The 24,444-nt window shown below is 38.1% G+C and overlaps 1 protein-coding gene across 5 annotated transcripts in view; it reads left to right on the top strand.

Moving 5' to 3' along the window:
- camkk1a (calcium/calmodulin-dependent protein kinase kinase 1, alpha a) overlaps positions 1–24,444 on the top strand; it is a 202,275-nt gene that overhangs the window by 47,349 nt on the left and 130,482 nt on the right. For all 5 annotated transcript variants that reach the window (XM_061898329.1, XM_061898327.1, XM_061898325.1 and 2 more), the window contains one exon: positions 18,216–18,263. In XM_061898329.1, coding sequence (XP_061754313.1) covers positions 18,216–18,263 — 48 coding nt within the window. The remainder of the gene's footprint in view (positions 1–18,215; positions 18,264–24,444) is intronic.

The raw sequence follows: 24,444 nt of genomic DNA, 5'->3' as shown, positions 1-24,444 counted from the left end.
TCCAAAGTTTCTTCCTGTAACACCAGCAAGGCTCCTCAATAAATCAATTGATTAAACATACAATGAACAATGAACTCAATAACTTTGCTGGCATCAAGTAATTGTCATGTCGTGTATGGTATAGTATGGCATCAATTTACTTTTACATGCATACATTTAGTACAGGAGGGTCACTACGTTTGAAGAACAGGAGGGGCTTAGCCCCCAGGGGGTTTGTTAATGTGAGCAAAAAACTTGTTGCCCTGGCAATATCTGTTCGCACACAACTTTTTGGCACTGTATTAGAATTACAAAACAAACACTGATTTTACCTAAATGGTTTAAAGCAAGGGTCACCAACCTTTTTGAAACAAATAGCTACTTCTTGGGTACTGATTAATGTGAAGGGTTACCAGTTTGATACACTTAAATTGCCAAAAATAGCCAATTTGCTCAATTTACCTTTAATAAACAAATATATATATATATATATATATATATGCATACATACACATATATATAAAAATAGGTGTTTCTGTCTGTCATTCCGTCGTACATGTTTTTCCCTTTTACAGAAGGTTTTTTGTAAAGAATAAATGATGGAAAAAACAATTGAACGGTTTAAAAGAGGAGAAAACATGAAAAAAAAAGATAAATACATTTTCAAACATAGTTTATCTTTAATTGACTCTTTAAAATTCAAAATTCCACCGAAAAAAATGGAGAAAAACTAGCTAATTCGAATCTTTTTGAAAAAAAAAAAAAAAAAAAAAATGAATGGAACATTAGTAATTTTTCTTAAGATTAATTTTAGAATTTTGATGACATGTTTTAAATAGGTTGAAATAAGATTTAAATTTGATTCTACAGATTTCCGAGTAATTTTTTTTAAATTTTAATCACAAGTTTGAAGAAATATTTCACAAATATTCGTCGAAAAAACAGAAGCTAAAATGAAGAATTAAATTAAAATGTATTTATTATTCTTTACAATAGATTAAAAAAAATACTTGAACACTGATTTAGATTGTCAGGAAAGAAGAAGGAATTTAAAAAGGTAGAAAGGTATGTGTTTAAAAATCCTAAAATCATTTTTAAGGTTGTATTTTTTCTCAAAAATTGTCTTTCTGAAAGTTAGAAGAAGCAAAGTAAAAAAAATTATGAATTTATTTAAACAAGCGAAGACCAAGTCTTTAAAATATTTCCTTGGATTTTCAAATTCTATTTGAGTTTTGTCTATCTGAGAATTAAAAATGTCGAGCAAAGCGAGACCAGCTTCTGGTAATGAAATAAAATTTTAAAAAATAGAGACAGCTCACTGGTAAGTGCTGCTATTTGAGTTATTTTTAGAACAGGCCAGCGGGCTACTCATCTGGTCCTTACGGGCTACCTGGTGCCCGCGGGCACCATGTTGGTGACCCCTGGTATAAAGTGTAAGTGTAAGAGAGCTTCGGTCAAATTTAGTAAGCATGAGATGCTCCAAACATAGGACAACACATACTCCACACACTGGTTTCTTATATTTAACAGCTCTCAAATGCATATGCCATGTATTTAACTTTTTTTTTATTTTTTTATTTTTTTTTTTATTTATTTTTTTTTAAGTACTGTATAAATTACTTTCCTTAGTAATTACATTTATTAAAGAGTAATCATGTTAGTAATTAAATTACTTTTTGGTAAAGTAATTGAAAGTATTTTATAAAAGTACTTTACAGAAGTAGTTTTCAGAACACTGGATGGGTGATAGCGATAACCTGCCAGTTATGGTGAAAACTATAAACATGAAGATAAAAAAACAGCTATAAAACCCCACCTTTTTGACTATGAGTCCGTCAGCGCATGCAATCTTCAGAGCCTCCAAAACACTACTGTAAAATAACACTAAGGCTATTAAACTATATCAATTATGTTTAAGTAGCACACCTTTACTGCAAAGCTGCTAAATGTGATTTGCTTATCATACGGTATGGATGTTATTTTTTCTGTCAGCAATAGTATAGACATTATGAGTTTTATAATACAAATCAATTAGAAAGTGTTATGATGGGACTTATGTGGTCGCATAATGGCGAATAATTATTATTCATCATTATTCACCAAAATTGATGGATAGAAAATATTTTAGTTGACAATTTAGCAAAATAGGCAAAAATAATGTTTTAGGAACTCACGTCAATCAATGTTGCACCACTGATCGCCAACACGGTTTTCACAGCAAACGAGGCAAATGTCCCCCAAACTTTGGGGAAAATCTTCTTTCACAATCCTCTCAGCGGTTCAGAAAATGTTGACTTTGCACAGAATCCTTGAAATCGCAAGAAATGTGCCAGTACTGGGATGACTAGAATTAAAGCATGTCTACTTCCATAAACGCTACAGGACGTGCGACGTCATGACATGTCTGTATTCGGGTCAGTTTGCATTCACATTTGAGTCTGGACACATACTTTTTGTAATGGGAACGATTTCATAAAAAGATCAGGTCTGACAAAACAAATCTGAATTGGAAATTCTGCTCTGAAGTGTTGTGAACACATTGAACATCGTCTTAATACTACTGCAGTCTGGCTCGACCTTGCTAAGTTAACAGCGAAAACATGGCCTATATTTTTAGTATAGTAATGCAGGATGGAACGGATTGGATTGGCTAATTAGGTGTTGACAAAGGGTGTTGAAATGATTTATAATCATAGTGAATAATGACAGTTTATACTATTTATTCACACTCATATTCCTGCATATTTTTATAATTGTTTCCTGAATTTTTTTGTAAAAAAATAAACAAATTATTTTGGGGGGCTTTAGAGTATTTTAGGGCATATGCCTATGCTTTAAAATGATAAACATCATAGAACTAGCAAATTCATATTTCTCCTTACAACATATCCAAAACAGAGTAAGAAGAAGTAAGGCTTATTTAATCCTACACCTTTTCCATTTCCACATTCTATAGTGAATTCTAAGTTTTAAGTGTCGTACGTGCATACAAATTAGCGGTGTGGGGAAAAAAATCGATTCGAATACGAATCGAATCGTTTATGTTGTGCAATTCAGAATATCAATCAATCAATCAATCAATCAATGTTTACTTATATAGCCCTAAATCACTAGTGTCTCAAAGGGCTGCACAAACCACTACGACATCCTCGGTAGGCCCACATAAGGGCAAGGAAAACTCACACCCAGTGGGACATCGGTGACAATAATGACCCAGTGGGACGTCGGTGACAATGATGACTATGAGAACCTTGGAGAGGAGGAAAGCAATGGATGTCGAGCGGGTCTAACATGATACTGTGAAAGTTCGATCCATAATGGATCCAACACAGTCGCGAGAGTCCAGTCCAAAGCGGATCCAACACAGCAGCGAGAGTCCCGTTCACAGCGGAGCCAGCAGGAAACCATCCCAAGCGGAGGCGGATCAGCAGCGCAGAGATGTCCCCAGCCGATACACAGGCAAGCAGTACATGGCCACCGGATCGGACCCCCTCCACAAAGGAGAGTGGGACATAGAAGAAAAAGAAAAGAAACTGCAGATCAACTGGTCTAAAAAGGGAGTCTATTTAAAGGCTAGAGTATACAAATGAGTTTTAAGGTGAGACTTAAATGCTTCTACTGAGGTGGAATCTCGAACTGTTACCGGGAGGGCATTCCAGAGTACTGGAGCCCGAAATGAAAAAGCTCTATAGCCCGCAGACTTTTTTTGGGCTTCGGGAATCACTAATAAGCCGGAGTCCTTTGAACGCAGATTTCTTGCCGGGACATATGGTACAATACAATCGGCAAGATAGGATGGAGCTAGACCGTGTAGTATTTTATACGTAAGTCGTAAAACCTTAAAGTCACATCTTTAGTGCACAGGAAGCCAGTGCAGGTGAGCCAGTACAGGCGTAATGTGATCAAACTTTCTTGTTCTTGTCAAAAGTCTAGCAGCCGCATTTTGTACCAACTGTAATCTTTTAATGCTAGACATGGGGAGACCCGAAAATAATACGTTACAGTAATCGAGGCGAGACGTAACAAACGCATGGATAATGATCTCAGCGTCTTTAGTGGACAGAATGGAGCGAATTTTAGCGATATTACGGAGATGAAAGAAGGCCGTTTTAGTAACGCTTTTAATGTGTGCCTCAAAGGAGAGAGTTGGGTCGAAGATAATACCCAGATTATTTACCGTGTCGCCTTGTTTAATTGTTTGGTTGTCAAATGTTAGAGTTGTATTATTAAATAGAGTTTGGTGTCTAGCAGGACCGATAATCAGCATTTCCGTTTTTTTGGCGTTGAGTTGCAAAAAGTTAGCGGACATCCATTGTTTAATTTCATTAAGACACGCCTCCATCTGACTACAATCCGGCGTGTTGGTCAGCTTTAGGGGCATGTAGAGTTGGGTGTCATCAGCATAACAGTGAAAGCTAACACCGTATTTGCATATGATATCACCTAGCGGCAGCATGTAGATGCTGAAGAGTGCAGGGCCAAGGACCGAACCCTGGGGAACTCCACACGTTACCTTAACGTAGTCCGAGGTCACATTGTTATGGGAGACACACTGCATCCTATCAGTAAGATAAGAGTTAAACCAAGACAGGGCTAAGTCTGACATACCAATTTGTGTTTTGATACGTTCTAATAAAATATTATGATCGACGGTATCGAAAGCAGTGCTAAGATCGAGGAGCAGCAACATAGATGACGCATCAGAATCCATCGTTAGCAATAGATCATTAGTCATTTTTGCGAGGGCTGTCTCCGTGGAGTTATTTGCCCTGAAACCGGATTGAAAGGTTTCACATAGATTGTTAGACGTTAAGTGTTCATTTAACTGCTACGCAACAATTTTTTCGAGGATTTTTGAAATAAAGGGAAGGTGAGACACCGGTCGGTAGTTTACCATGACGTCAATAGATTCTAATTTTTAAAAAATCGATTTTTTTTTAGGTAAATAGATTCTAATTTTTAAAAAATCGATTTTTTTTTATTTAAAAGTTTTTATTTTTTTATTTATTATTATTTTTTTAATCAATCCAACAAACCACTAAACAGCAATACCATAACAATGCAATCCAATTCCAAAACCAAACCTGACCCAGCAACACTCAGAACTGCATTAAACAGAGCAATTGAGAGGAGACACAAACATGACACAGAACAAACCAAAAGTAGTGAAACAAAAATGAATATCAACAACAGTATCAATATTAGTTATAATTTCAGCATAGCAGTGATTAAAAATCCCTCATTGACATCATTAGACGTTTATAAATTTTTTTTAAATGTGTCACAGTGGCTTAGACTTGCATAGAGTCTCATAAGCTTGACAACATACTGTGTTCAATATTTTCACAAAGATAAAATAAGTCATATTTTTGGTTCGTTTAATAGTTAACAAATTTACATTATTGCAGTCAGTTGATAAAACATTGTCCTTTACAATTATAAAAGCTTTTTACAAAAATCTACTACTCTGCTAGCATGTCAGCAGACTGGGGTAGATCCTGCTGAAATCCTATGTATTGAATGAATACAGAATCGATTTGAATCGGAAAAACATCGTTTTTGAATCGAAATAAATCTATATATTATTGAATCATGACCCCAAAAATCGATATTGAGTCGAATCGTGGGACACCCAAAGATTCACAGCCCTGATACAAATGTTTTGAATTTGATTTTTGTCTTAGATTTTCTTTTGTTGAGAACAATTGTTGTACATTCTTGGGTAGCAGGTAGCACCGCACTTGTTTACAAGTGTCAGAATGTTCCCCAAAAAGAAAAAAAGTGATATTTGTGTATGTGTCTGGTGATCCTAACAACCATAGGTGTCATTCAAACACATTCAAGCAAGTAAAAACAACATTTATATAGGGTGCTATCATCTGAATTGTTCACATTTCAGTCTACAAAAATTCTACATTCAACTAGAGAAAACATGCTGCACTAAATTGTTTATGATTGTTATGTCACACACACACACACACACACACAGTTCAAGAACCATTAAAAATGACTATTAAATGAATCAGAAGTTACTCCCAAGTCCCTAAATACTTGAGCAGTTTTTTCATGCAATACTTAATCTTTCTCAAGTAATTATTTTGAGGACTACTTTTTACTGTTACTTGAGTCATTATTTTAAAGAAGCCATCCTCTTACCTGAGTACAACTTTTGGATACACTACCCAACTCTGATCATTCCATCACACCATTACAGCCTCATACTATCACACAATCATACCATCAGCACCCTCCAACACAATTCAGCACTGGTGTTTTCCGCACAAGCAGCACATTATGTAACCTGCTACATAATACAATATTTTTAAATCTCTCTACCTGGTGGCCTTGAAACATGATCTACTGTAATTTTTTCCTAGTTATTCTTGCCTCTATTGTTCTCGTCATCCCACCTTGTGAACACATTTCTGTTTCAAGCCTCTGGCGCTGCTCTGATTCTCACAGAGATGCCTCACCATTGTTCTATTTCCTCTGATATTACCAAAGAGCTGCATCCTTTGCAGTGCGCATTTGTGGGTTGCTGTCATCGCGGTGCGCGAAGGTTGTCCCGATTAAAAAAAGTTCCAAGCGTCCGACATGTGTCCTTTTCTCCCATTAGCAGAAATGTTGCATCCGTACACACTTCGCATCCTTTCATATACCAAGATCCTTTGCGCACTCAACTCGGAAAATTATTTTCCAGACGTCGACTCTATGCGGCGCGGAAAGAGCGACTTTAAAATTGAAGTTTAGCTTTATTTATTTATTTAAAAACAGCTAAAAGCAGACGTGCCAATCTGGGGTGACAGTAAAAATATACATTTGTGTTATGTTGAGCGACGTCCGTGTTCTGCCTCTCTCTTTACCCCGAGGAAGAGCCATATATCTGGACATTGCAGTCAGCTTGGTGCCCAGAGCTATTTTTTTTTTTTTTTCATCGCTTGAATGTAAAACCTGAAATTTAGACCAAATTTAGAGGGTAGACAGCACAGACCACAAGGGGGCGTAATAAGCGCTATGTAATAATTATATAACAAAACAATATTAAACATGGGAATGGAGTGTGAAATCCAAGAGTGCGTATGGTGTGTGACTAAGTGTGGAATTAACTGTTGTGTGTTACCGTGAGTGTTGAGCGAATTTGTCGCCAGACCAAAGGGGTCAAGGCAAGAAGGCTGTCTGTGGGCAAGCAAGCGGTCAGTGGTTGGAGAGAAGCAACGAGGTCCGTGTCCAAGCCGGGAGTCGAGTATGGCATTCCAATGTCCAAAGGGGAGTCGAGGCACACAGCTCTATCACGGGAGACAGAAAGATCCGCGGGAAGACAAGCGGCATATGACACAGGAACTGGGAAGACACAGATCAAGTACGCGGGAGGGAAGCTAGAGACGGGATGCTTACTACGGGAAGTAACTACGTTCTGGCCCTGATCCTCGGGTCTGCTGGCCTTTATGCTGCCTGTCCTCATTAGTCCCAAATGCGTTGAATACAGATCGCTTGCAGCTGGACAGGGGCGTGGCCTTGGTGCAGGCCTCCAGCTCGCAGCAAAAGGCATGCAGGACTGCGCATGCGCTGTGACATAATCACAGACAAAAAGGATCTGCAATTCAGTACACATATTTGTGGATTTTTGGTCAAACAAGTATTAAAATAATTGGTTTACATTTTATTTTACTTTGAAAATAGACTGAACTTGCCTCCAGAAGGTCTTATTTTTGTCCACGGCGTGGCGCAGTGGGAGAGTGGCCGTGCGCAACCCGAGGGTCCCGGGTTCAAATCCCACCTAGTACCAACCTCGTCACGTCCGTTGTGTCCTGAGCAAGACACTTCACCCTTGCTCCTAATGGGGGCTGGTTGGCGCCTTGCATTACAGCTCCCTCCATCAGTGTGTGAATGTGTGTGTGAATGAGTAAATGTGGAAGTAGTGTCAAAGCGCTTTGAGTACCTTGAAGGTAGAAAAGCGCTATACAAGTACAACCCATTTATCATTTATCATTTATTTTTGTCCATGTGATGTCAGATGAAACTAAAATTTAACTGTTTGGCCACAATACCCAGCAAAGTGTTTGGGGAAGTAAAGGTGAGGCCTTTAATCGCAGGAACACCACCCTACCGTCAAGCATGGTGATGGTAGTATTATGCTCTAGGGTTGTTTAGCTGCCAATCGAACTGGTGCTTTACAGAGTAAATGGGATAATGAAAAATGAGGATTACCTCCAAATTCTTCAGGACAACCTAAAATCATCAGCACGGACGTAGGGTCTTGGGCGCAGTTAGGTGTTCCAACAGGACAACAAACCCAAACACACATCAAAAGTGGTAAATGAATAGCTAAATTAGGCTAGAATTAAGGTTTTAGAAAAGGCCTTCCCAAAGTCCTGACTTAAACGTGTGGACAATGCTAAAGAAACAAGTCCATGTCAGGAAAACATTTAGCTGAACTGCACCAATTTTGTCAAAAGGAGTGGTCAAAAAATTCAATCACAATCTTGTGGATGGCTACCAAAAGCGCCTTATTGCAGTGAAATTTGCCAAGGGACATGTAAGCATATATTAACATTGCTGTATGTATACGTTTGACCTAGCAGATTGTCACATTTTCAGTAGATCCATAATAAATTCATAAAAGAACCAAACTTCATGAATGTTTTTTGTGACCAACAAGTATGTGCTCCAATCACAATAAAATAAGAGGTGTAAAAATTATTGCAAACTCAAGACAGCCACGACATGTTCTTTACAAGTGTATGTAACACTTTGACCACAACTGTATATACACAGTATAGGCCAAAAGTTTGGAAACAGCTTCTCATTCAATGAGTTTTTTTTATTTTCATGGATAATTGGAGATTGTCACTGAAGCCATCAAAACTATGAATGAGCACGTGGAGTTATGTACTTAAAAAAGGTGAAAAACTGAAAACATGTTTTATATTCTAGTTTCTTCAAAATAGCCACCCTTTGCTCTGATTACCGCTTAGTACACTCTTGGTATTCTCTCAATTGGATTCAGGAGGTAGCCACTTGAAATGGTTTTCACATCAGATGTGCCTTGTCAGGGTTGATTAGTGCAATTTTTTGCTTTATCAATAAGGGTTGGGACCATCAGTTGTGTTGTGCAGAAGTCAGGTTACTACACAGTCGACAGCCCTATTGGACAACTGATAAAATTCATATTATGGCAAAAACCAATCAGCTACCTAAAGAAAAACAAGTGGCCATCATTACTTTGAGAAATCGAGATGGTTTGGGGTGAGCTGGACCGCAGAGTGAAGGCAAAGGGGCCAACAAGTGCTAAACACCTCTGGGAACTACAAGACTGTTGGAAAACAATTTCAGGTGACTACCTCTTGAAGCTCATCGAGAGAATGCCAAGAGTGTGCAAAGCAGTAATCAGTGCAAAGGGTGGCTATTTTGAACAAACTAGAATATAAAACATTTTCAGTTATTTAACCATTTTTTGCCAAGTTATTTGTGTATATATATATATATATATATATATATATATATATATATATATATATATATATATATATATATATATATATATATATATATATATATATATATATATATATATATATATATATATATATATACGTGTTCTTTCACAGTTGTAATGCCTTTAGTGACAAACTACACCGTAAACAGTCATGAAACTGAAGGCCTGTACTCACTGACCTCAGTGCAAGATGGCAGTGCCCGGAGTTAACACAAGCTCCTACACCATACTCAGAGTATGGGGTACCAGACTGTCTTATTGTGGCGGTCCGCTCCCTGTATGGTCAGTGTCAGAGGTTGGTCCGCATTGCCAGCAATAAGTCGGACACATTTCCAGTGAGGGTTGGACTCCAGGGCTGCCCTTTGTCACCGATTCAGGCACCAACACGGTGCCTGAGGGCACCAGGTCGCCCGTAAGGACCGGATGAGTAGCCCGCTGGCCTGTTCTAAAAATAGCTCAAATAGCAGCACTTTCCAGTGAGCTGCCTCTTTTTTTTTAAATTCAAATGTATTTACTAGCAAGCTGGTCTCGCTATGCTCGACATTTTTAATTCTAAGAGAGTCAAAACTCAAACAGAATTTGAAAATCCAAGAAAATATTTTAAAGACTTGGTCTTCACTTGTTTACATAAATTTTTTTTTTTTTTTACTTTGCTTCTTATAACTTTCAGAAAGACAATTTTAGAGAAAAAATACAACCTTAAATTAAAAATGATTTTAGGATTTTAAACATACCTTTTAAATTCCTTCCCCTTATTTCCAAACAATTTAAGTCAATGTTAGTGTACTTTTTTTATTTATTGTAAAGAATAATAAATACATTTTAATTTAATTCTTCATTTTAGCTTCAGTTTTTTCGACAAAGAATATTTGTGAAATATTTCTTCAAACATGATTAAAATTCAAAAACAAATTTCTGGCAAATCTAGAAAATCTGTAGAATCAAATTTAAATCTTATTTCAAAGTCTTTTGAATTTCTTTTAAAATTTTTGTTCTGGTATATCTAGAAGAAAAAATAATGATTTGCCTTTGTTAGAAATATAGCTTGGTCCAATTTGTTATATATTCTAACAGTGCAGATTGGATTTTAACCTATTTAAAACATGTCATCAAAATTCTAAAATTAATCTTAATCAGGAAAAGTTACTAATTATGTTCCATAAATTCTTTTTTTAATTTTTTCAAAAAGATTTGAATTAGCTAGTTTTTCCCTCATATTTTTTTCAGTTAAATTTTGAATTTTAAAAGAGTCGAAATTGAAAAACTGTTTCAAAATTAAATTCTTTTTTTTTGTTTTCTCCTCTTTTATACCGTTCAATTGTTTTTTTTCATCATTTATTCTCTATAAAAAAAAACAACAACTTCCATAATGTGCGATGGAATGACAGACAGAAATACCCATTTTTATATATATACATACACACACATACATACATACATACATATTCATTTATTAAAGGTAAATTGAGCAAATTGGCTATTTCTGGCAATTTATTTAAGTGTCTATCAAACTGGTAGCCCTTCGCATTAATCAGTACCCAATAAGCAGCCCTTGGTTTCAAAAAGGTTGGTGACCCTTGCTCTAGGTTCTGTAACAGCTTCTTTCCTCAGGCCGTGGGACTCTTGAACGCATTAAAATAATCCCCTCAATTCCCCCCAGAAATGGATTAACTTCTGGAATATAAAGACAATATGACATATCCATCAACGTAGATGCATATGCAACAGTGCAATATATTTATCCGTACAGTAATCTATAGCTGCACCTTATTGCTCTTTTACCCTGCACTAACATGAACTAATGCAACACAATTTAATTAACCGTATTGTAAAGTTCGAAATTGAAAGACAAAAGGATGTCTAAGTTTTAAGTCTAAATTTTAGTTGTAGTCCATACGTCAGAATGATTCATAACTCCGACTGGCTGAAGTTGTAGTTTTATTAAAGCATAGCAGTTATACAGTTTTTAAGGCTTAATCCACCCTCTCAAATGTATTATTTAGTATTTTTTAATTGACTATTAACTTTATTATTGGGTTTGAGTTAATTTATTTTCTTTGGAGAATGAGATTTTTTTAAGTATTTATATACGTATAATTTTCTTATTTTAAAAGTATAATTTAGTCAATTGAACTCAAATGTACACATTTTGAAAAAAAAAAAAAAAAAAAAGTACACTGCTAGCTATTAAGACTAATGAAACAATCTACTCACGATTTCCAATTGATCAACTTTTTATTTTCCAACTTGAAGCAATGTTGGTTTCATTTTAGTTGATCTTCAAATAATCAGCAGGTTGTAAACCTTTAAACCACAGAAACAGATGTTAAACTAATTACACAGGTAGTTTAAACCATGTTTTACAAATGGTTTTAATCCTCTGAATAACATTTTGAAACTTTCTACATGATGTTTTAACTTTTAGCAAGAGTTAAACATGAATTTATCCTTTAAACCTCTGAATAATGTTCAAAACTTTCTACATAAAATTAAACCATAAGGTTTGACTTTAAATCTTTTAGCTTAAACCATTCATTTTAACTTAAGCTTTAAACTTTTACGTTTGCTTTAAACTGGTCTAACACAGTATATGCAATCAATGCTCAAAGTGTAATGCAGTATTTCAACTTGAACCCAGCAGTTTAAACTAACAAATTAAGATAGTTCAGTAAGCAAATTAACAAGCTGGCAGGTACGAGTTAAGCATATCAAACAAAGCATTTTGATCGTCATCAAATGAAGCATATTCACCTGGTGTGTTCATTGGTGTGTTTGGAGAAACTTGTAGACTAGATCTTGCGGTTGTGGCTGCTTGTTGTTCTTCCTTCCATGTGGCTTGTTTGGTGAATGAGTCTGACTGAACCTCCTTCCTTTTCAGGTGCATTCAATCAGTAATTTTGGTGGCCATTTTACTTGGGCATGCTGGGAATTGTAGTTTTCAATGATTTTGACCATGTAGGGCATGGATTACTGACACTTCTGAGTTTTTAACTCCACACACACTATCTGTATCAGACTACTGTAGTAGCTGTAAGTCTAATGAAATAATTTAAACAACATTTTTATCCGTCTAACGTTAGTCATTGACTTCAATGACATGCAGTCACAGAACATGCAAAAAAATAAATTCAAAACCAAAAACCAGTGAAGTTGGCACGTTGTGTAAATCGTAAATAAAAAAAGAATACAATGATTTACTAATCATTTTCAATCTATATTTTTTTTAATAGACTGTAAAGACAAGAAATGTAATGTTCAAACTGGAAAACTTTATTTTTTGCAAATATTAGCTAATTTGGAATTTAATGCCTGCAACATGTTTAAAAAAAGCTGGCACAGGTGGCAAAAATGACTGACAAAGTTGAGGAATGCTCATCAAACACGTATTTGGAACATCCCACAGGTAACCGGTTAATTGGGAACAGGTGGTTGCCATGATTGGGTATTAAAGCAGCTTCCATGAAATGCTCAGTCATTCACAAACAAGGATGGGGCAAGGGTCTCCACTTTGTGAACAGAAGCATGAGCAAGTTTTTAAACAGTTTAAGAACAACATTTGTCAAAGAGCTATTGCAAAAAATGTTGGGATTTCACCATCTAAGGTCTGTAATATCAAAAGGTTCAGAAAATCTGGAGAAATCACTGCACGTAAGCGGCTAAGCCCATAACCTTCGATGCCTAAGGCGGAACTGCATCAAAAAGCGACATCAGTGTGTAAAGGATATCACCACATGAGCTCAGGAATACTCCAAAAAACCACTGTCAGTAACTACAGTTCGTTGCTGCATCTGTATGTGCAAGTTAAATCTATCATGCAAAACAAAAGCCATTCATCAACAACACCCAGCAACGACGCCGGCTTCGCTGGGCCCAAAATCATCTAAGATGGACTGATACAAAGTGTAAAAGTGTTCTGTGGTCTTACGAGTGCACATTTCAAATTGTTTTTGGAAACTGTGGACGCCGTGTCACCCGGAACAAAGAGGAAAAGAACCATCCAGACTGTTATAGGCTCACAGTTCACAAGCCAGCATTTGGTATTGGGGTGTATTAGTTCTCAGGGCATGGGTAATCTACACTTCTATGAAGGTACCATTAATGCTGAAAGGTACGAACAGGTTTTGGAGCAACATATGTTGCCATCCAAGCAACGTTGTCATGGACGCCCCTGCTTATTTCAGCAAGACAATGCCAAGCCATGTGTTACAACAGCATGGCTTCGTAGTAAGAGTGCGGGTACTAGACTGACCTGCCTGTAGTCCAGACCTGTCACTCAGTGGTGCAATGTGAAGTGTAAAATACGACAACGGATACTGTTGAACAACTTAAGCTGTACATCAAGTAAGAATAGGAAAGATTTCCACCTGAAAAGCTTCAAAAATTGTTCCAAACAATAACCGAGTGTTGTTAAAAGGAAAGGCCATGTAACACAGTGGTAAAATGCCACTGTGCCAACATGTTTGCAATGTGTTGCTGCCATTAAATTCCAAGTTAATGATTATTTGCAAAAAAAAATTACGTTTCTCAGTTCAAACATTAAATATCTTGTCTTTGCAGTTTATTCAATTGAATATAAGTTGAAAAGATTTTGCAAATCATTGTATTCTGTTTTTAAGTACGAACTACACAACGTGCCAACTTCACTGGTTTTGGGTTTTGTATATACTTTGCCTTGATTGGTGTATTTTGTTCAAAGTTGATTCTTAGTGTCAGTTCCCTTCGCTGTATAATGCATATGTTCCTTTTTGACTGCATTTAAATGTAGAATATATGTAGAATATATTTGTATTATTCATATATTATATATTATTTATTATTATTATTGTTTATTGTGAGCGAACTGTGGTTCTGAATTTCCCACAGGGATCAATAAAGTACTTTCTATTCTATTCTATTCTATTCTATTTTCAAATGGCTGGATCCATTCAAAAAGCACACATGCTATATCAGCCCCACTCACACACACACACACACACACGCACGCACGCACGCCTGCACACACACACACACAGACACAAACAGACACACGCACACACACAGATTCACACCCAATTAACACATTTTTAATGATCTGTCATTATACTGAGTCCAGTCATTCCCATCCATTTCCGCCCCTTATCCGAGTTTGGGTTGCGGGGGCAGCAGTCAAAGCAGAGATGTCCAGACTTCCCTGTCCCTGGCCACCTCCTCTAGTTCTACAGGGGGGACACCGAGGTGCTCCCAGGCCAGCTGTGAGACATATACCCTCCAACGTGTTTTAGGTCTGCCCCAAGGCCTCCTCCTGGCTGTACATGCCCGAAACACCTCACCAGGGAGGCATCCAGGAGGCATGCATAGTCGATGACCGAGCCATCTCAGCTGGCTCTTCTCGACGCGAAGGAGCAGCAGCTCTACTCTTGAGTCTCTCCTGGATGACCGAGATCCTCACCTTATCCCTGAGGGTGATACCAGTGCAGAGGGAACACATTTCTGCCATTTGTATTCCTGACCTTGTGCTTTCGGTCATTACCCAAAGCTTGTGACCATAGGTGAGGGTAGGAACGTAGACTGACCTATACATTATTCTTCACCACAACAGATCGGTACACTGACTCCATCACTGCAGACGCTGCACCAATCCTGTCTGTCAATCCTGCGTTCCATTCTTTCCTAACTCCTGAACAAGTCCCCGAGATACTTGATTTACTCCACTTGAGGCAGAACTTCACTCCTGACCCAACAGTGGAGTCCACCCTTTTTCGACTGAGAACCATGGCCTCAGATTTGGAGGTGCTGATCCTCATCCCAGCAGCTTCACACTCGGCTGCAAACCACCCCACTCAAAAAGCAAAAAGTTATTCTTTATTGCAATGATGTTTATGCTGTTTATGAGAATTATACTTTTTTGCACTTTTTGAACCCTATTTATAATATTTTTTTATATCCATTGTGCCATTCAATAGAGCCAAATTGATACCTATTATGTAAATGTTGTAAATTTAATCTAAATTTTTTCGGCTCTTACCTATTTTGCTTAATTTTCCTGGATATATGATGACTTAATGTTATGTTCAAGTATATCAAAATAGCAGTGATGTCTTATCCACATTGTTTTTAATAATAACACCTTATTTTTATTTGGCTGTCATTATACTGTATGAATAGCGGAAGTTTTCCTTTAATTCTAATTATTGTTTGTATGTTTAACATACATTTTGTGAATTTAAGTTGCATTAGAAATGTATTTTAGCTAGATTTCAGGGTGGATTTATGCTATTTTACCTTAAATAATGTTTTTTGAATTATTTTTCTTCTTTCATTATCATCATACTGTCTGTGAGTTATTTTGAACTTGAAATAGGTCAATTTGGTTTATAAGTCTTATTCCGCTCTTCTTAAAGTTATTTTACAATTTAAGCTAATAGATTTATTTCTCTAAAGAAAGCCCAAAAATTCTTTCTTTGTTATTTTAGCTTTGTGGCTGGGGCCAGAGACCTGTTGTAAGGTGACCTGCACAGAAGGCATCACACCAATAATTCATCTTTACGTGTTCATAATGCTACCATTTGTGCAGTTATTCTGAAACCATTTACTTGTTATTTTAGCTGTGAAACAATTTAAAATATATTTGTATCTGTCCATCGTTAGCCATTACGGGTGTGGGAAAAAATCGATTCGAATACAAATTGAATCGTTTGTGCGATTCAGAATCGATTCTCATTTAAAAAAAAAAAATTTTTGTTTTGTTTTTATCAATCCAATAAACCACTACACAGCAATACCATAACAATGCAATCCAATTCCAAAACAAAACCTGACCAATCAAAAACCTGCTTGTTGACGTAAAGAAGCATGTTTGGGACGGCGTGGCGCAGTGGGAGAGTGGCCGTGCGCAACCCGAGGGTCACTGGTTCAAATCCCACCTGGAACCAACCTCGTCACGTCCGTTGTGTCCTGAGCAAGACACTTCACCCTTGCTCCTGATGGGTGCTGATTGGCGCCTTGCATGGCAGCTCCCTCCATCAGTGTGTGAATGTGTGTGTGAATGGGTAAATGTGGAAGTAGTGTCAAAGCGCTTTGAGTACCTTGAAGGTAGAAAAGCGCTATACAAGTACAACCCATGTTTGCTTGACCGCTCTGTATTAAAGCTTCACAACAAACAAAGAAACACCGGCTGTGTTTCGGTTGCTAACGGCGGCTGCAATCCACCGCTTTCCACCAACAGCATTGTTCTTTATAGTCTCCATTATTAATTGAACAAATTGCAAAAGATTCAACAACACAGATATCCAAAATGCAGTGTAATTATGCGATGAAAACAGACGACTTTTAGCCGTGAGTGGTGCTGGGGCTGACATGTCCGCTCCAACCAACATACGCGTCATCATTCCGCGACGTTTTCAACAGGATACCTCGCGGGAAATTTAAAATTGCAATTTAGTAAACTAAACCGGCCGTATTGGCATGTGTTGCAATGCTAAGATTTCATCATTGATATATAAACTATCAGACTACGTGGTTGGTAGTAGTGGGTTTCAGTAGGCCTTTAAGCCCGTTGTCTCGTTGGAAGGTGACCTATTCCTAACCTATTTTAGATGTTGCACTTTATTATCCTCATGAACACAGTATTGTACTTGACGATGGCATTTGGCTAATTCTATCTGGAACATGTTCAGACAAGTCTCCATCTGTCCGTCCGATTAGTCAGAGTAAAGGGCTGCCTTCATCATTCAAATACAACAATTATGAGGTTCAACTAAACACAACCATTGAGACTTCTAGGTAACATCACTTTGTGTCCGGTACTTGCTACAGATAAATGCACACTGTAGCATATTTTTGGGGTTTAAACCTGGATTATGGTTCTATGAATTTCGCTTGTTAGCCTACTGCATCACAAGTGAACAAAATAAATTGATGAGAAACCAGAACGTGATTGGAGCTAAAGTCTAAAAATGACAACACTCACTTTTACTGCAAATGAGAACGTCAAGCAAGCAGGAGGGTTTACAGGGGGAAGAACGAGCCGCAGGGGTGAGCCAGAGGACCTGAGGGTTCCTGGTTCAATCCCCACCTTCTACCAACCTCGTCATGTCCGTTGTGTCCTAGATCAAGACACTTCACCCTTGCTCCTGATTGGTCGGGGTCTGGGCCTTACATGGCAGCTCCCGCCATCGGTGTGTGAATGGGTGAATAAAGTAAATAGTCTCAAAGCGCTTTGAGTACCTTGAAGGTAGAAAAGCGCTATACAAGTATAGCCCATATAACCCACAATAATGTCAAAATTAGACATTATCAACCGTCTCAATGACTCGCGGTAATTTGCTATTCCTGGGTGGTCTCGGAACGTAAGCCCACTAATAACAATCTATCAGGCTACTGCACATCAGTCACCAGGGCCGATTTGGGGCCCTAAGCAGAATTGTTTGTGTGGTCCTCTCTCTACCTGCTTCTAATTTGCCTCTGACTGCTGATCGGTCAAATTGATTGCTGTCAACCATTTTCCTGTCAACCTGGCACCCTGGTCCTCTGTTATTTCCTCCTGCTTTAGTCTGACTTTGGTGCTTTTTGCTGAATATTCACCCCATTATGCAAAGTGGGGTTGGGCCCCCTGCCCTATGGAGGGCCTTACGCTTAATATGTGTGTTGCTTATTGTGAATTCCTGTCAGTCAAATAACAACAAAAGAAACATTCTGTTCAATTGCAATAATAATGATTGATGATTTGGTTCCTTATTGACCTTGGTTTTTCCCTTTACAGAATTGTGTCCAGTTGAACCAGTATAAATTGGAGAGTGAGATTGGAAAGGTAAGTTTTTTAGACTTATTTCTGTCAGTGTACTCTAACTATGAGTAGATTATTTTATACCTATTTACATTTATATCAGCATCTTCAGCACACAGCTTTTAAAGGACTTCTTCAAAATTATTCACTGATCACATCATCCATCCATCCATTTCATACCGCTTGTCCCTTTTGGGATCACGGGGGGTTGCTGGAGCCTATAATCTGCATAATCTAGATCCAATGCAAGAGCAGTATCATGTTTTCATCTTTGTCAGAGATTATATTGTGCATGTCTGGTACATTTTACAGAGAGATGGTAATTTTACAAACCCCGTTTCCATATGAGTTGGGAAATTGTGTTAGATATAAATATAAACGGAATACAATGATTTGCAAAGCCTTTTCAACCCATATTCAATTGAATGCACTATAGAGACAAGATATTTGATGTTCAAACTCATAAACTGAATTTTTTTTTTTGTGCAAACAATAACTAATTTACAATTTCATGGCTGCAACACGTGTCAGGGTAGTTTGGAAAAGGCATGTTCAAACACTGTGTTACATCACCTTTTCTTTTAACAACACTCAATAAACGTTTAGGAACTGAGGAAACTAATTGTTGAAGCTTTGAATGTGGAATTCTTTCCCATTCTTGTTTTATGTAGAGCTTCAGTCTTTCAACAGTCTGGGGTCTCTTACGCTTCATAATGCTCCACACATTTTCGATGGGAGACAGGTCTGGACTGCAGGCAGGCGAGGAAAATACCAACACTCTTTTTTTTATGAAGCCACGCTGTTGTAACACGTGCTGAATGTGGCTTGGCATTGTCTTGCTGAAATAAGCAGGGGCGTCCATGAAAAAGACGGCGCTTAGATGGCAGCATATGTTGTTCCAAAACCTGTATGTACCTTTCAGCATTAATGGTGCCTTCGCAAATGTGTAAGTTACCCGTGCCTTGGGCACTAATGCACCCCCATACCACCACAGATGCTGGCTTTTCAACTTTGCGTCGATAACAGTGTGGCTGGTTCGCTTCCCCTTTGGTCCGGATGACACAATGTCAAATATTTCCATAAACAATTTGAAATGTGGACTCGTCAGACCACAGAACACTTTTCCACTTTGCATCAGTCCATCTTAGATGATCTCGGGCCCAGAGAAGCCGGCGGCTTTTCTGGATGTTGTTGATAAATGGCTTTCGCTTTGCATAGTAGAGCTTTAACTTTCACTTACAGATATAGCGACAAACTGTATTTAGTGACAGTGGTTTTCTGAAGTGATCCTGAGCCCATGTGGTGATATCCTTTAGTGATTGATGTCGGTTTTTGATACAGTGCTGTCTGAGGGATCGAAGGTCACGGTCATTCAGCGTTCGTTTCCGGCCATGCCGCTTACGTGGAGTGATTTTTCCAAATTCTCTGAACCTTTTGATGTTTTTATGGACCGTAGATGTTGAAATCCCTACATTTCTTGCAATTGCACTTTGAGAAACGTTGTTCTTAAACTTTTTGACTATTTGTTCACGCAGTTGTGGACAAAGGTGTGTACCTCGCCCCTTCCTTTCTTGTGGAAGACTGAGCATTGTTCGGGAAGCTGTATTTATACCCAATCATGGCACCCACCTGTTCCCAATTAGCCTACACACCTGTGGAATGTTCCAAATAAGGGTTTGATGAGCATTCCTTAACTTTATCAGTATTTATTGCCACTTTTCCCAACTTCTTTGTCACGTGTTGCTGGCATCAAATTCTAAAGTTAATGATTATTTGCAACAAAAAAAGGGTATCAGTTTGAACATCAAATATGTTGTCTTTGTAGCATATTCAATTGAATATGGGTTGAAAAGGATTTGCCAATCATTGTATTCCGTTTATATTTACATCAAACACAATTTCCCAACTCATACGGAAACGGGGTTTGTACAATTCCATTATCGAGACTATACACACAAACAAAATGGTTGGTACTTTAAACAGAAGAAAAAAAACCACAATGGACACTGAAATAATTTCAAACCAGGGCCGTAACTAGAAATTGAAAAATACACAGGTCAAAAATTGGTTGTAGAAGAGAAACTTTGAAAGGCTGAAATGATGGGTATCCCAGCACCATATAGATTATATTACTTTGAACAACACAATGGATTTCCTGAATAACAAAAACTTTAATTGAACTATAATTCATCTAAAATCTTTAATAACAAGCACAATTTTGTAACAGTGCACTTTTTTATTAATGTCGTGAAGTTTAGCATATTACACAATTTTAACATCATTAAAACTTAAGTTTCAAAACAGACCGTATTTTCAACCACGACCAGGGTTCGAATTTAAGATCTCAAGGCTTTGCACTACAAGTACTAATGATGTCCACCATGGGCCCAACTGAGGTCATAGAGGACATTTTGCCTTCATATTTTAATCAGCAACAGAGCTTGATGTGACCAGGAATACATTTGGGGTAAGATATTGTATAAAGCGCATTGTGATTCAATAATTTACATTTTAATATGCTTCTTCCCCACTCCCCTGATCGCGAAGCCCTATGTAGAGTGTGTTTCTGCAATTTAATTCAGGTGAAAGCAACATTACTTACATCCGTATGAAATCATGTCAACGTTATGTTGACATCACATTTCGGATCGGATAATGTTTAAAGTAAAAGTGGAGTTTTTTGCGTAACGTTGTTGGAGTTGTAGCAGGCTGTACATAACCAAAGATCCCATATTGAGAGAGGATGATCTACGCATGGTGATGTACAGCGCACCTGAGTTCCTATAATAAGTACATTTACAGTCAGTCATAGCATCATCCTTTTGTCTCTTAAAAAAAATCCGGAGGACATGACCTTGGTGTCCTCAATGGTAATTACAGCCTTGCCTCAAACTGACAAAAGTAATAAAACGATAGACATTGCCGTCTATGGACGGATTAGACAAAATTGCTTGTTGGCAGTTTGCCTTCCTTCATGTTTGTTTAAAGGCCTACTGAAATGAGATTTTCTTATTTAAACGGGGATAGCAGGTCCATTCTATGTGTCATACTTGATAATTTTGGCTGAAATGATTTAGTAGAGAACATCCACGATAAAGTTCGTAACTTTTGCTTGCTAACAGAAAAGCCCTGCCTCTACCGGAAGTCGCAGACGATGACGTCACATGTTGATGGCTCCTCACATCTTCACATTGTTTTTAATGGGAGCCTCCAACAAAAACAGTTATTCGGACCGAGAAAACGACAATTTCCCCATTAATTTGAGCGAGGATAAAAGATTCGTGTTTGAGGATATCGATAGCGACGGACTACAAAAAAAAAAAACGCGATTGCATTGGGACGGATTCAGATGTTTTTAGACACATTTACTAGGATAATTCTGGGAAATCCATTATCTTTCTATTGTGTTGCTAGTGTTTTAGTGAGTTTAACAGTACCTAATAGTCGAAGGGGTTTGTCCAGGGGTGTCTTGACAGGCAGTGTCTCAGGGAAGTCGACGGCAGCTTTATGGGCCGCACAAGTTTAGCCGATCTCCGGTAAGAAGTGACTTTTTAACCACCATTTTCTCACCGAAACCTGCTGGTTGACATTCAGTCGGGATCCATGTTCGCTGTGATCATAGTAAAGTTTCACCTCCGTGAGTTTTAAACAAGGAATCACCGTGTGTTTGTGTGGCTAAAGGCTAAAGCTTCCCAACTCCATCTTTCTACTTTGACTTCTCCAATATTAATTGAACAAATTGGAAAAGATTCAGCAACACAGATCTCCAAAATACTGTGTAATTATGCGGTTAAAGCAGACGGCTTTTAGCTCTGTGTGTGAGCAGCGCTCATTATTCCTAACAGCCCGTGACGTCAAGCATACACGTCATCATTACGCGACGTTTTCAAGAAGAAACTCCCGGAAAATTTAAAATTGCAATTTAGTAAACTAAAAAGGCCGTATTGGCATGTGTTGCAATGTTAATATTTCATCATTGATATATAAACGATCAGACTGCGTGGTGGGTAGTAGTGGGTTTCAGTAGGCCTTTAAGAAAGCAAACATAAAGCATACAGAGAACATGACCTCTTGTGAAACATGGTTATGTTCTATTTCATGTCTGAAACTGATCAAGGTTTTTTTTAAATCAAATGTGTTTCCAAGGGTCAAACAGGGTGATGAGCCAAAAAAACAGCGAGAAATCCGTAAGAATGTCCAAGAACAAACAATTTTGAAGAGGCCCTTTAAGAGTTCTGTTCTTAAAGGCCTACTGAAATGAGATTTTCTTATTCAAACGGGGATACCAGGTCCATTCTATGTGTCATACTTGATCATTTCGCGATATTGCCATATTTTTGCTGAAAGGATTTAGAAGACAACATCGACGATAAAGTTTGCAACTTTTGGTCGCTAATAAAAAAGCCTTGCCTGTACCGGAAGAAGCAGAAGATGTGCGTGTGACGTCACGGGTTGTAGGGCTCTTCACATCCTCAGATTGTTTACAATCATAGCCACCAGCAGCTAGAGCGATTCAGACTGAGAAAGCGACAATTTCCCCATTAATTTGAGCGAGGATGAAAGATTTGTGGATGAGAATAATGAGAGTGAAGGACTATAGAAAAAAAAGAAGAAAAAAGTAAAAAAAAAAAAAAGACGAGGGCAGTGAGAACGATTCAGATGTTATTAGACACATTTACTAGGATAATTCTGGAAAATCCCTTATCTGCCTATTGTGTTACTAGTGTTTTAGTGAGATTATATAGTACCTGAAAGTCGGAGGGGTGTGGCCACGGGTGTGGTGACCGCCAGTGTCTCTGAGGGAAGCCACGCAGCTGCAGCAGGACGAAAGCTCCGCTGATGTCTCCGGTAAGAGCCGACTTATTACCACCATTTTCTCACCTAAACCTGCTGGTTGACATGTGGTCGGGATCCATGTTCGCTTCACCTTCAGGAATTTTAAACAAGGAAACACCGGCTGTGTTTGTGATGCTAAAGGCAGCTGCAGTGCACCGCTTCAAACCTCCATCTTTCTACTTTGACTTCTCCAATATTAATTGAACAAATTGGAAAAGATTCAGCAACACAGATCTCCAAAATACTGTGTAATTATGCGGTTAAAGCAGACGGCTTTTAGCTCTGTGTGTGAGCAGCGCTCATTATTCCTAACAGCCCGTGACGTCAAGCGTACACGTCATCATTACGCGACGTTTTCAAGAAGAAACTCCCGGGAAATTTAAAATTGCAATTTAGTAAACTAAAAAGGCCGTATTGGCATGTGTTGCAATGTTAATATTTCATCATTGATATATAAACGATCAGACTGCGTGGTGGGTAGTAGTGGGTTTCAGTAGGCCTTTAAGAAGGCAAACATAAAGCATACAGAGAACATGACCTCTTGTGAAACATGGTTATGTTCTATTTCATGTCTGAAACTGATCAAGGTTTTTTTTAAATCAAATGTGTTTCCAAGGGTCCAACAGGGTGATGAGCCAAAAAAACAGCGAGAAATCCGTAAGAATGTCCAAGAACAAACAATTTTGAAGAGGCCCTTTAAGAGTTCTGTTCTTAAAGGCCTACTGAAATGAGATTTTCTTATTTAAACGGGGATACCAGGTCCATTCTATGTGTCATACTTGATCATTTCGCGATATTGCCATATTTTTGCTGAAAGGATTTAGAAGACAACATCGACGATAAAGTTTGCAACTTTTGGTCGCTAATAAAAAAGCCTTGCCTGTACCGGAAGTAGCAGAAGATGTGCGTGTGACGTCACGGGTTGTAGGGCTCTTCACATCCTCAGATTGTTTACAATCATAGCCACCAGCAGCTAGAGCGATTCAGACTGGGAAAGCGACAATTTCCCCATTAATTTGAGCGAGGATGAAAGATTTGTGGATGAGAATAATGAGAGTGAAGGACTATAGAAAAAAAAGAAGAAAAAAGTAAAAAAAAAAAAAAGACGAGGGCAGTGAGAACGATTCAGATGTTATTAGACACATTTACTAGGATAATTCTGGAAAATCCCTTATCTGCCTATTGTGTTACTAGTGTTTTAGTGAGATTATATAGTACCTGAAAGTCGGAGGGGTGTGGCCACGGGTGTGGTGACCGCCAGTGTCTCTGAGGGAAGCCACGCAGCTGCAGCAGGACGAAAGCTCCGCTGATGTCTCCGGTAAGAGCCGACTTATTACCACCATTTTCTCACCTAAACCTGCTGGTTGAC

The sequence above is a fragment of the Nerophis ophidion genome, linkage group LG04 (genome assembly GCF_033978795.1).
Source record: "Nerophis ophidion isolate RoL-2023_Sa linkage group LG04, RoL_Noph_v1.0, whole genome shotgun sequence".
Taxonomy (NCBI): domain Eukaryota; kingdom Metazoa; phylum Chordata; class Actinopteri; order Syngnathiformes; family Syngnathidae; genus Nerophis; species Nerophis ophidion.
Note: the sequence above shows the minus strand (reverse complement) of the source record. Positions and strands in the feature narration are given on the sequence as shown.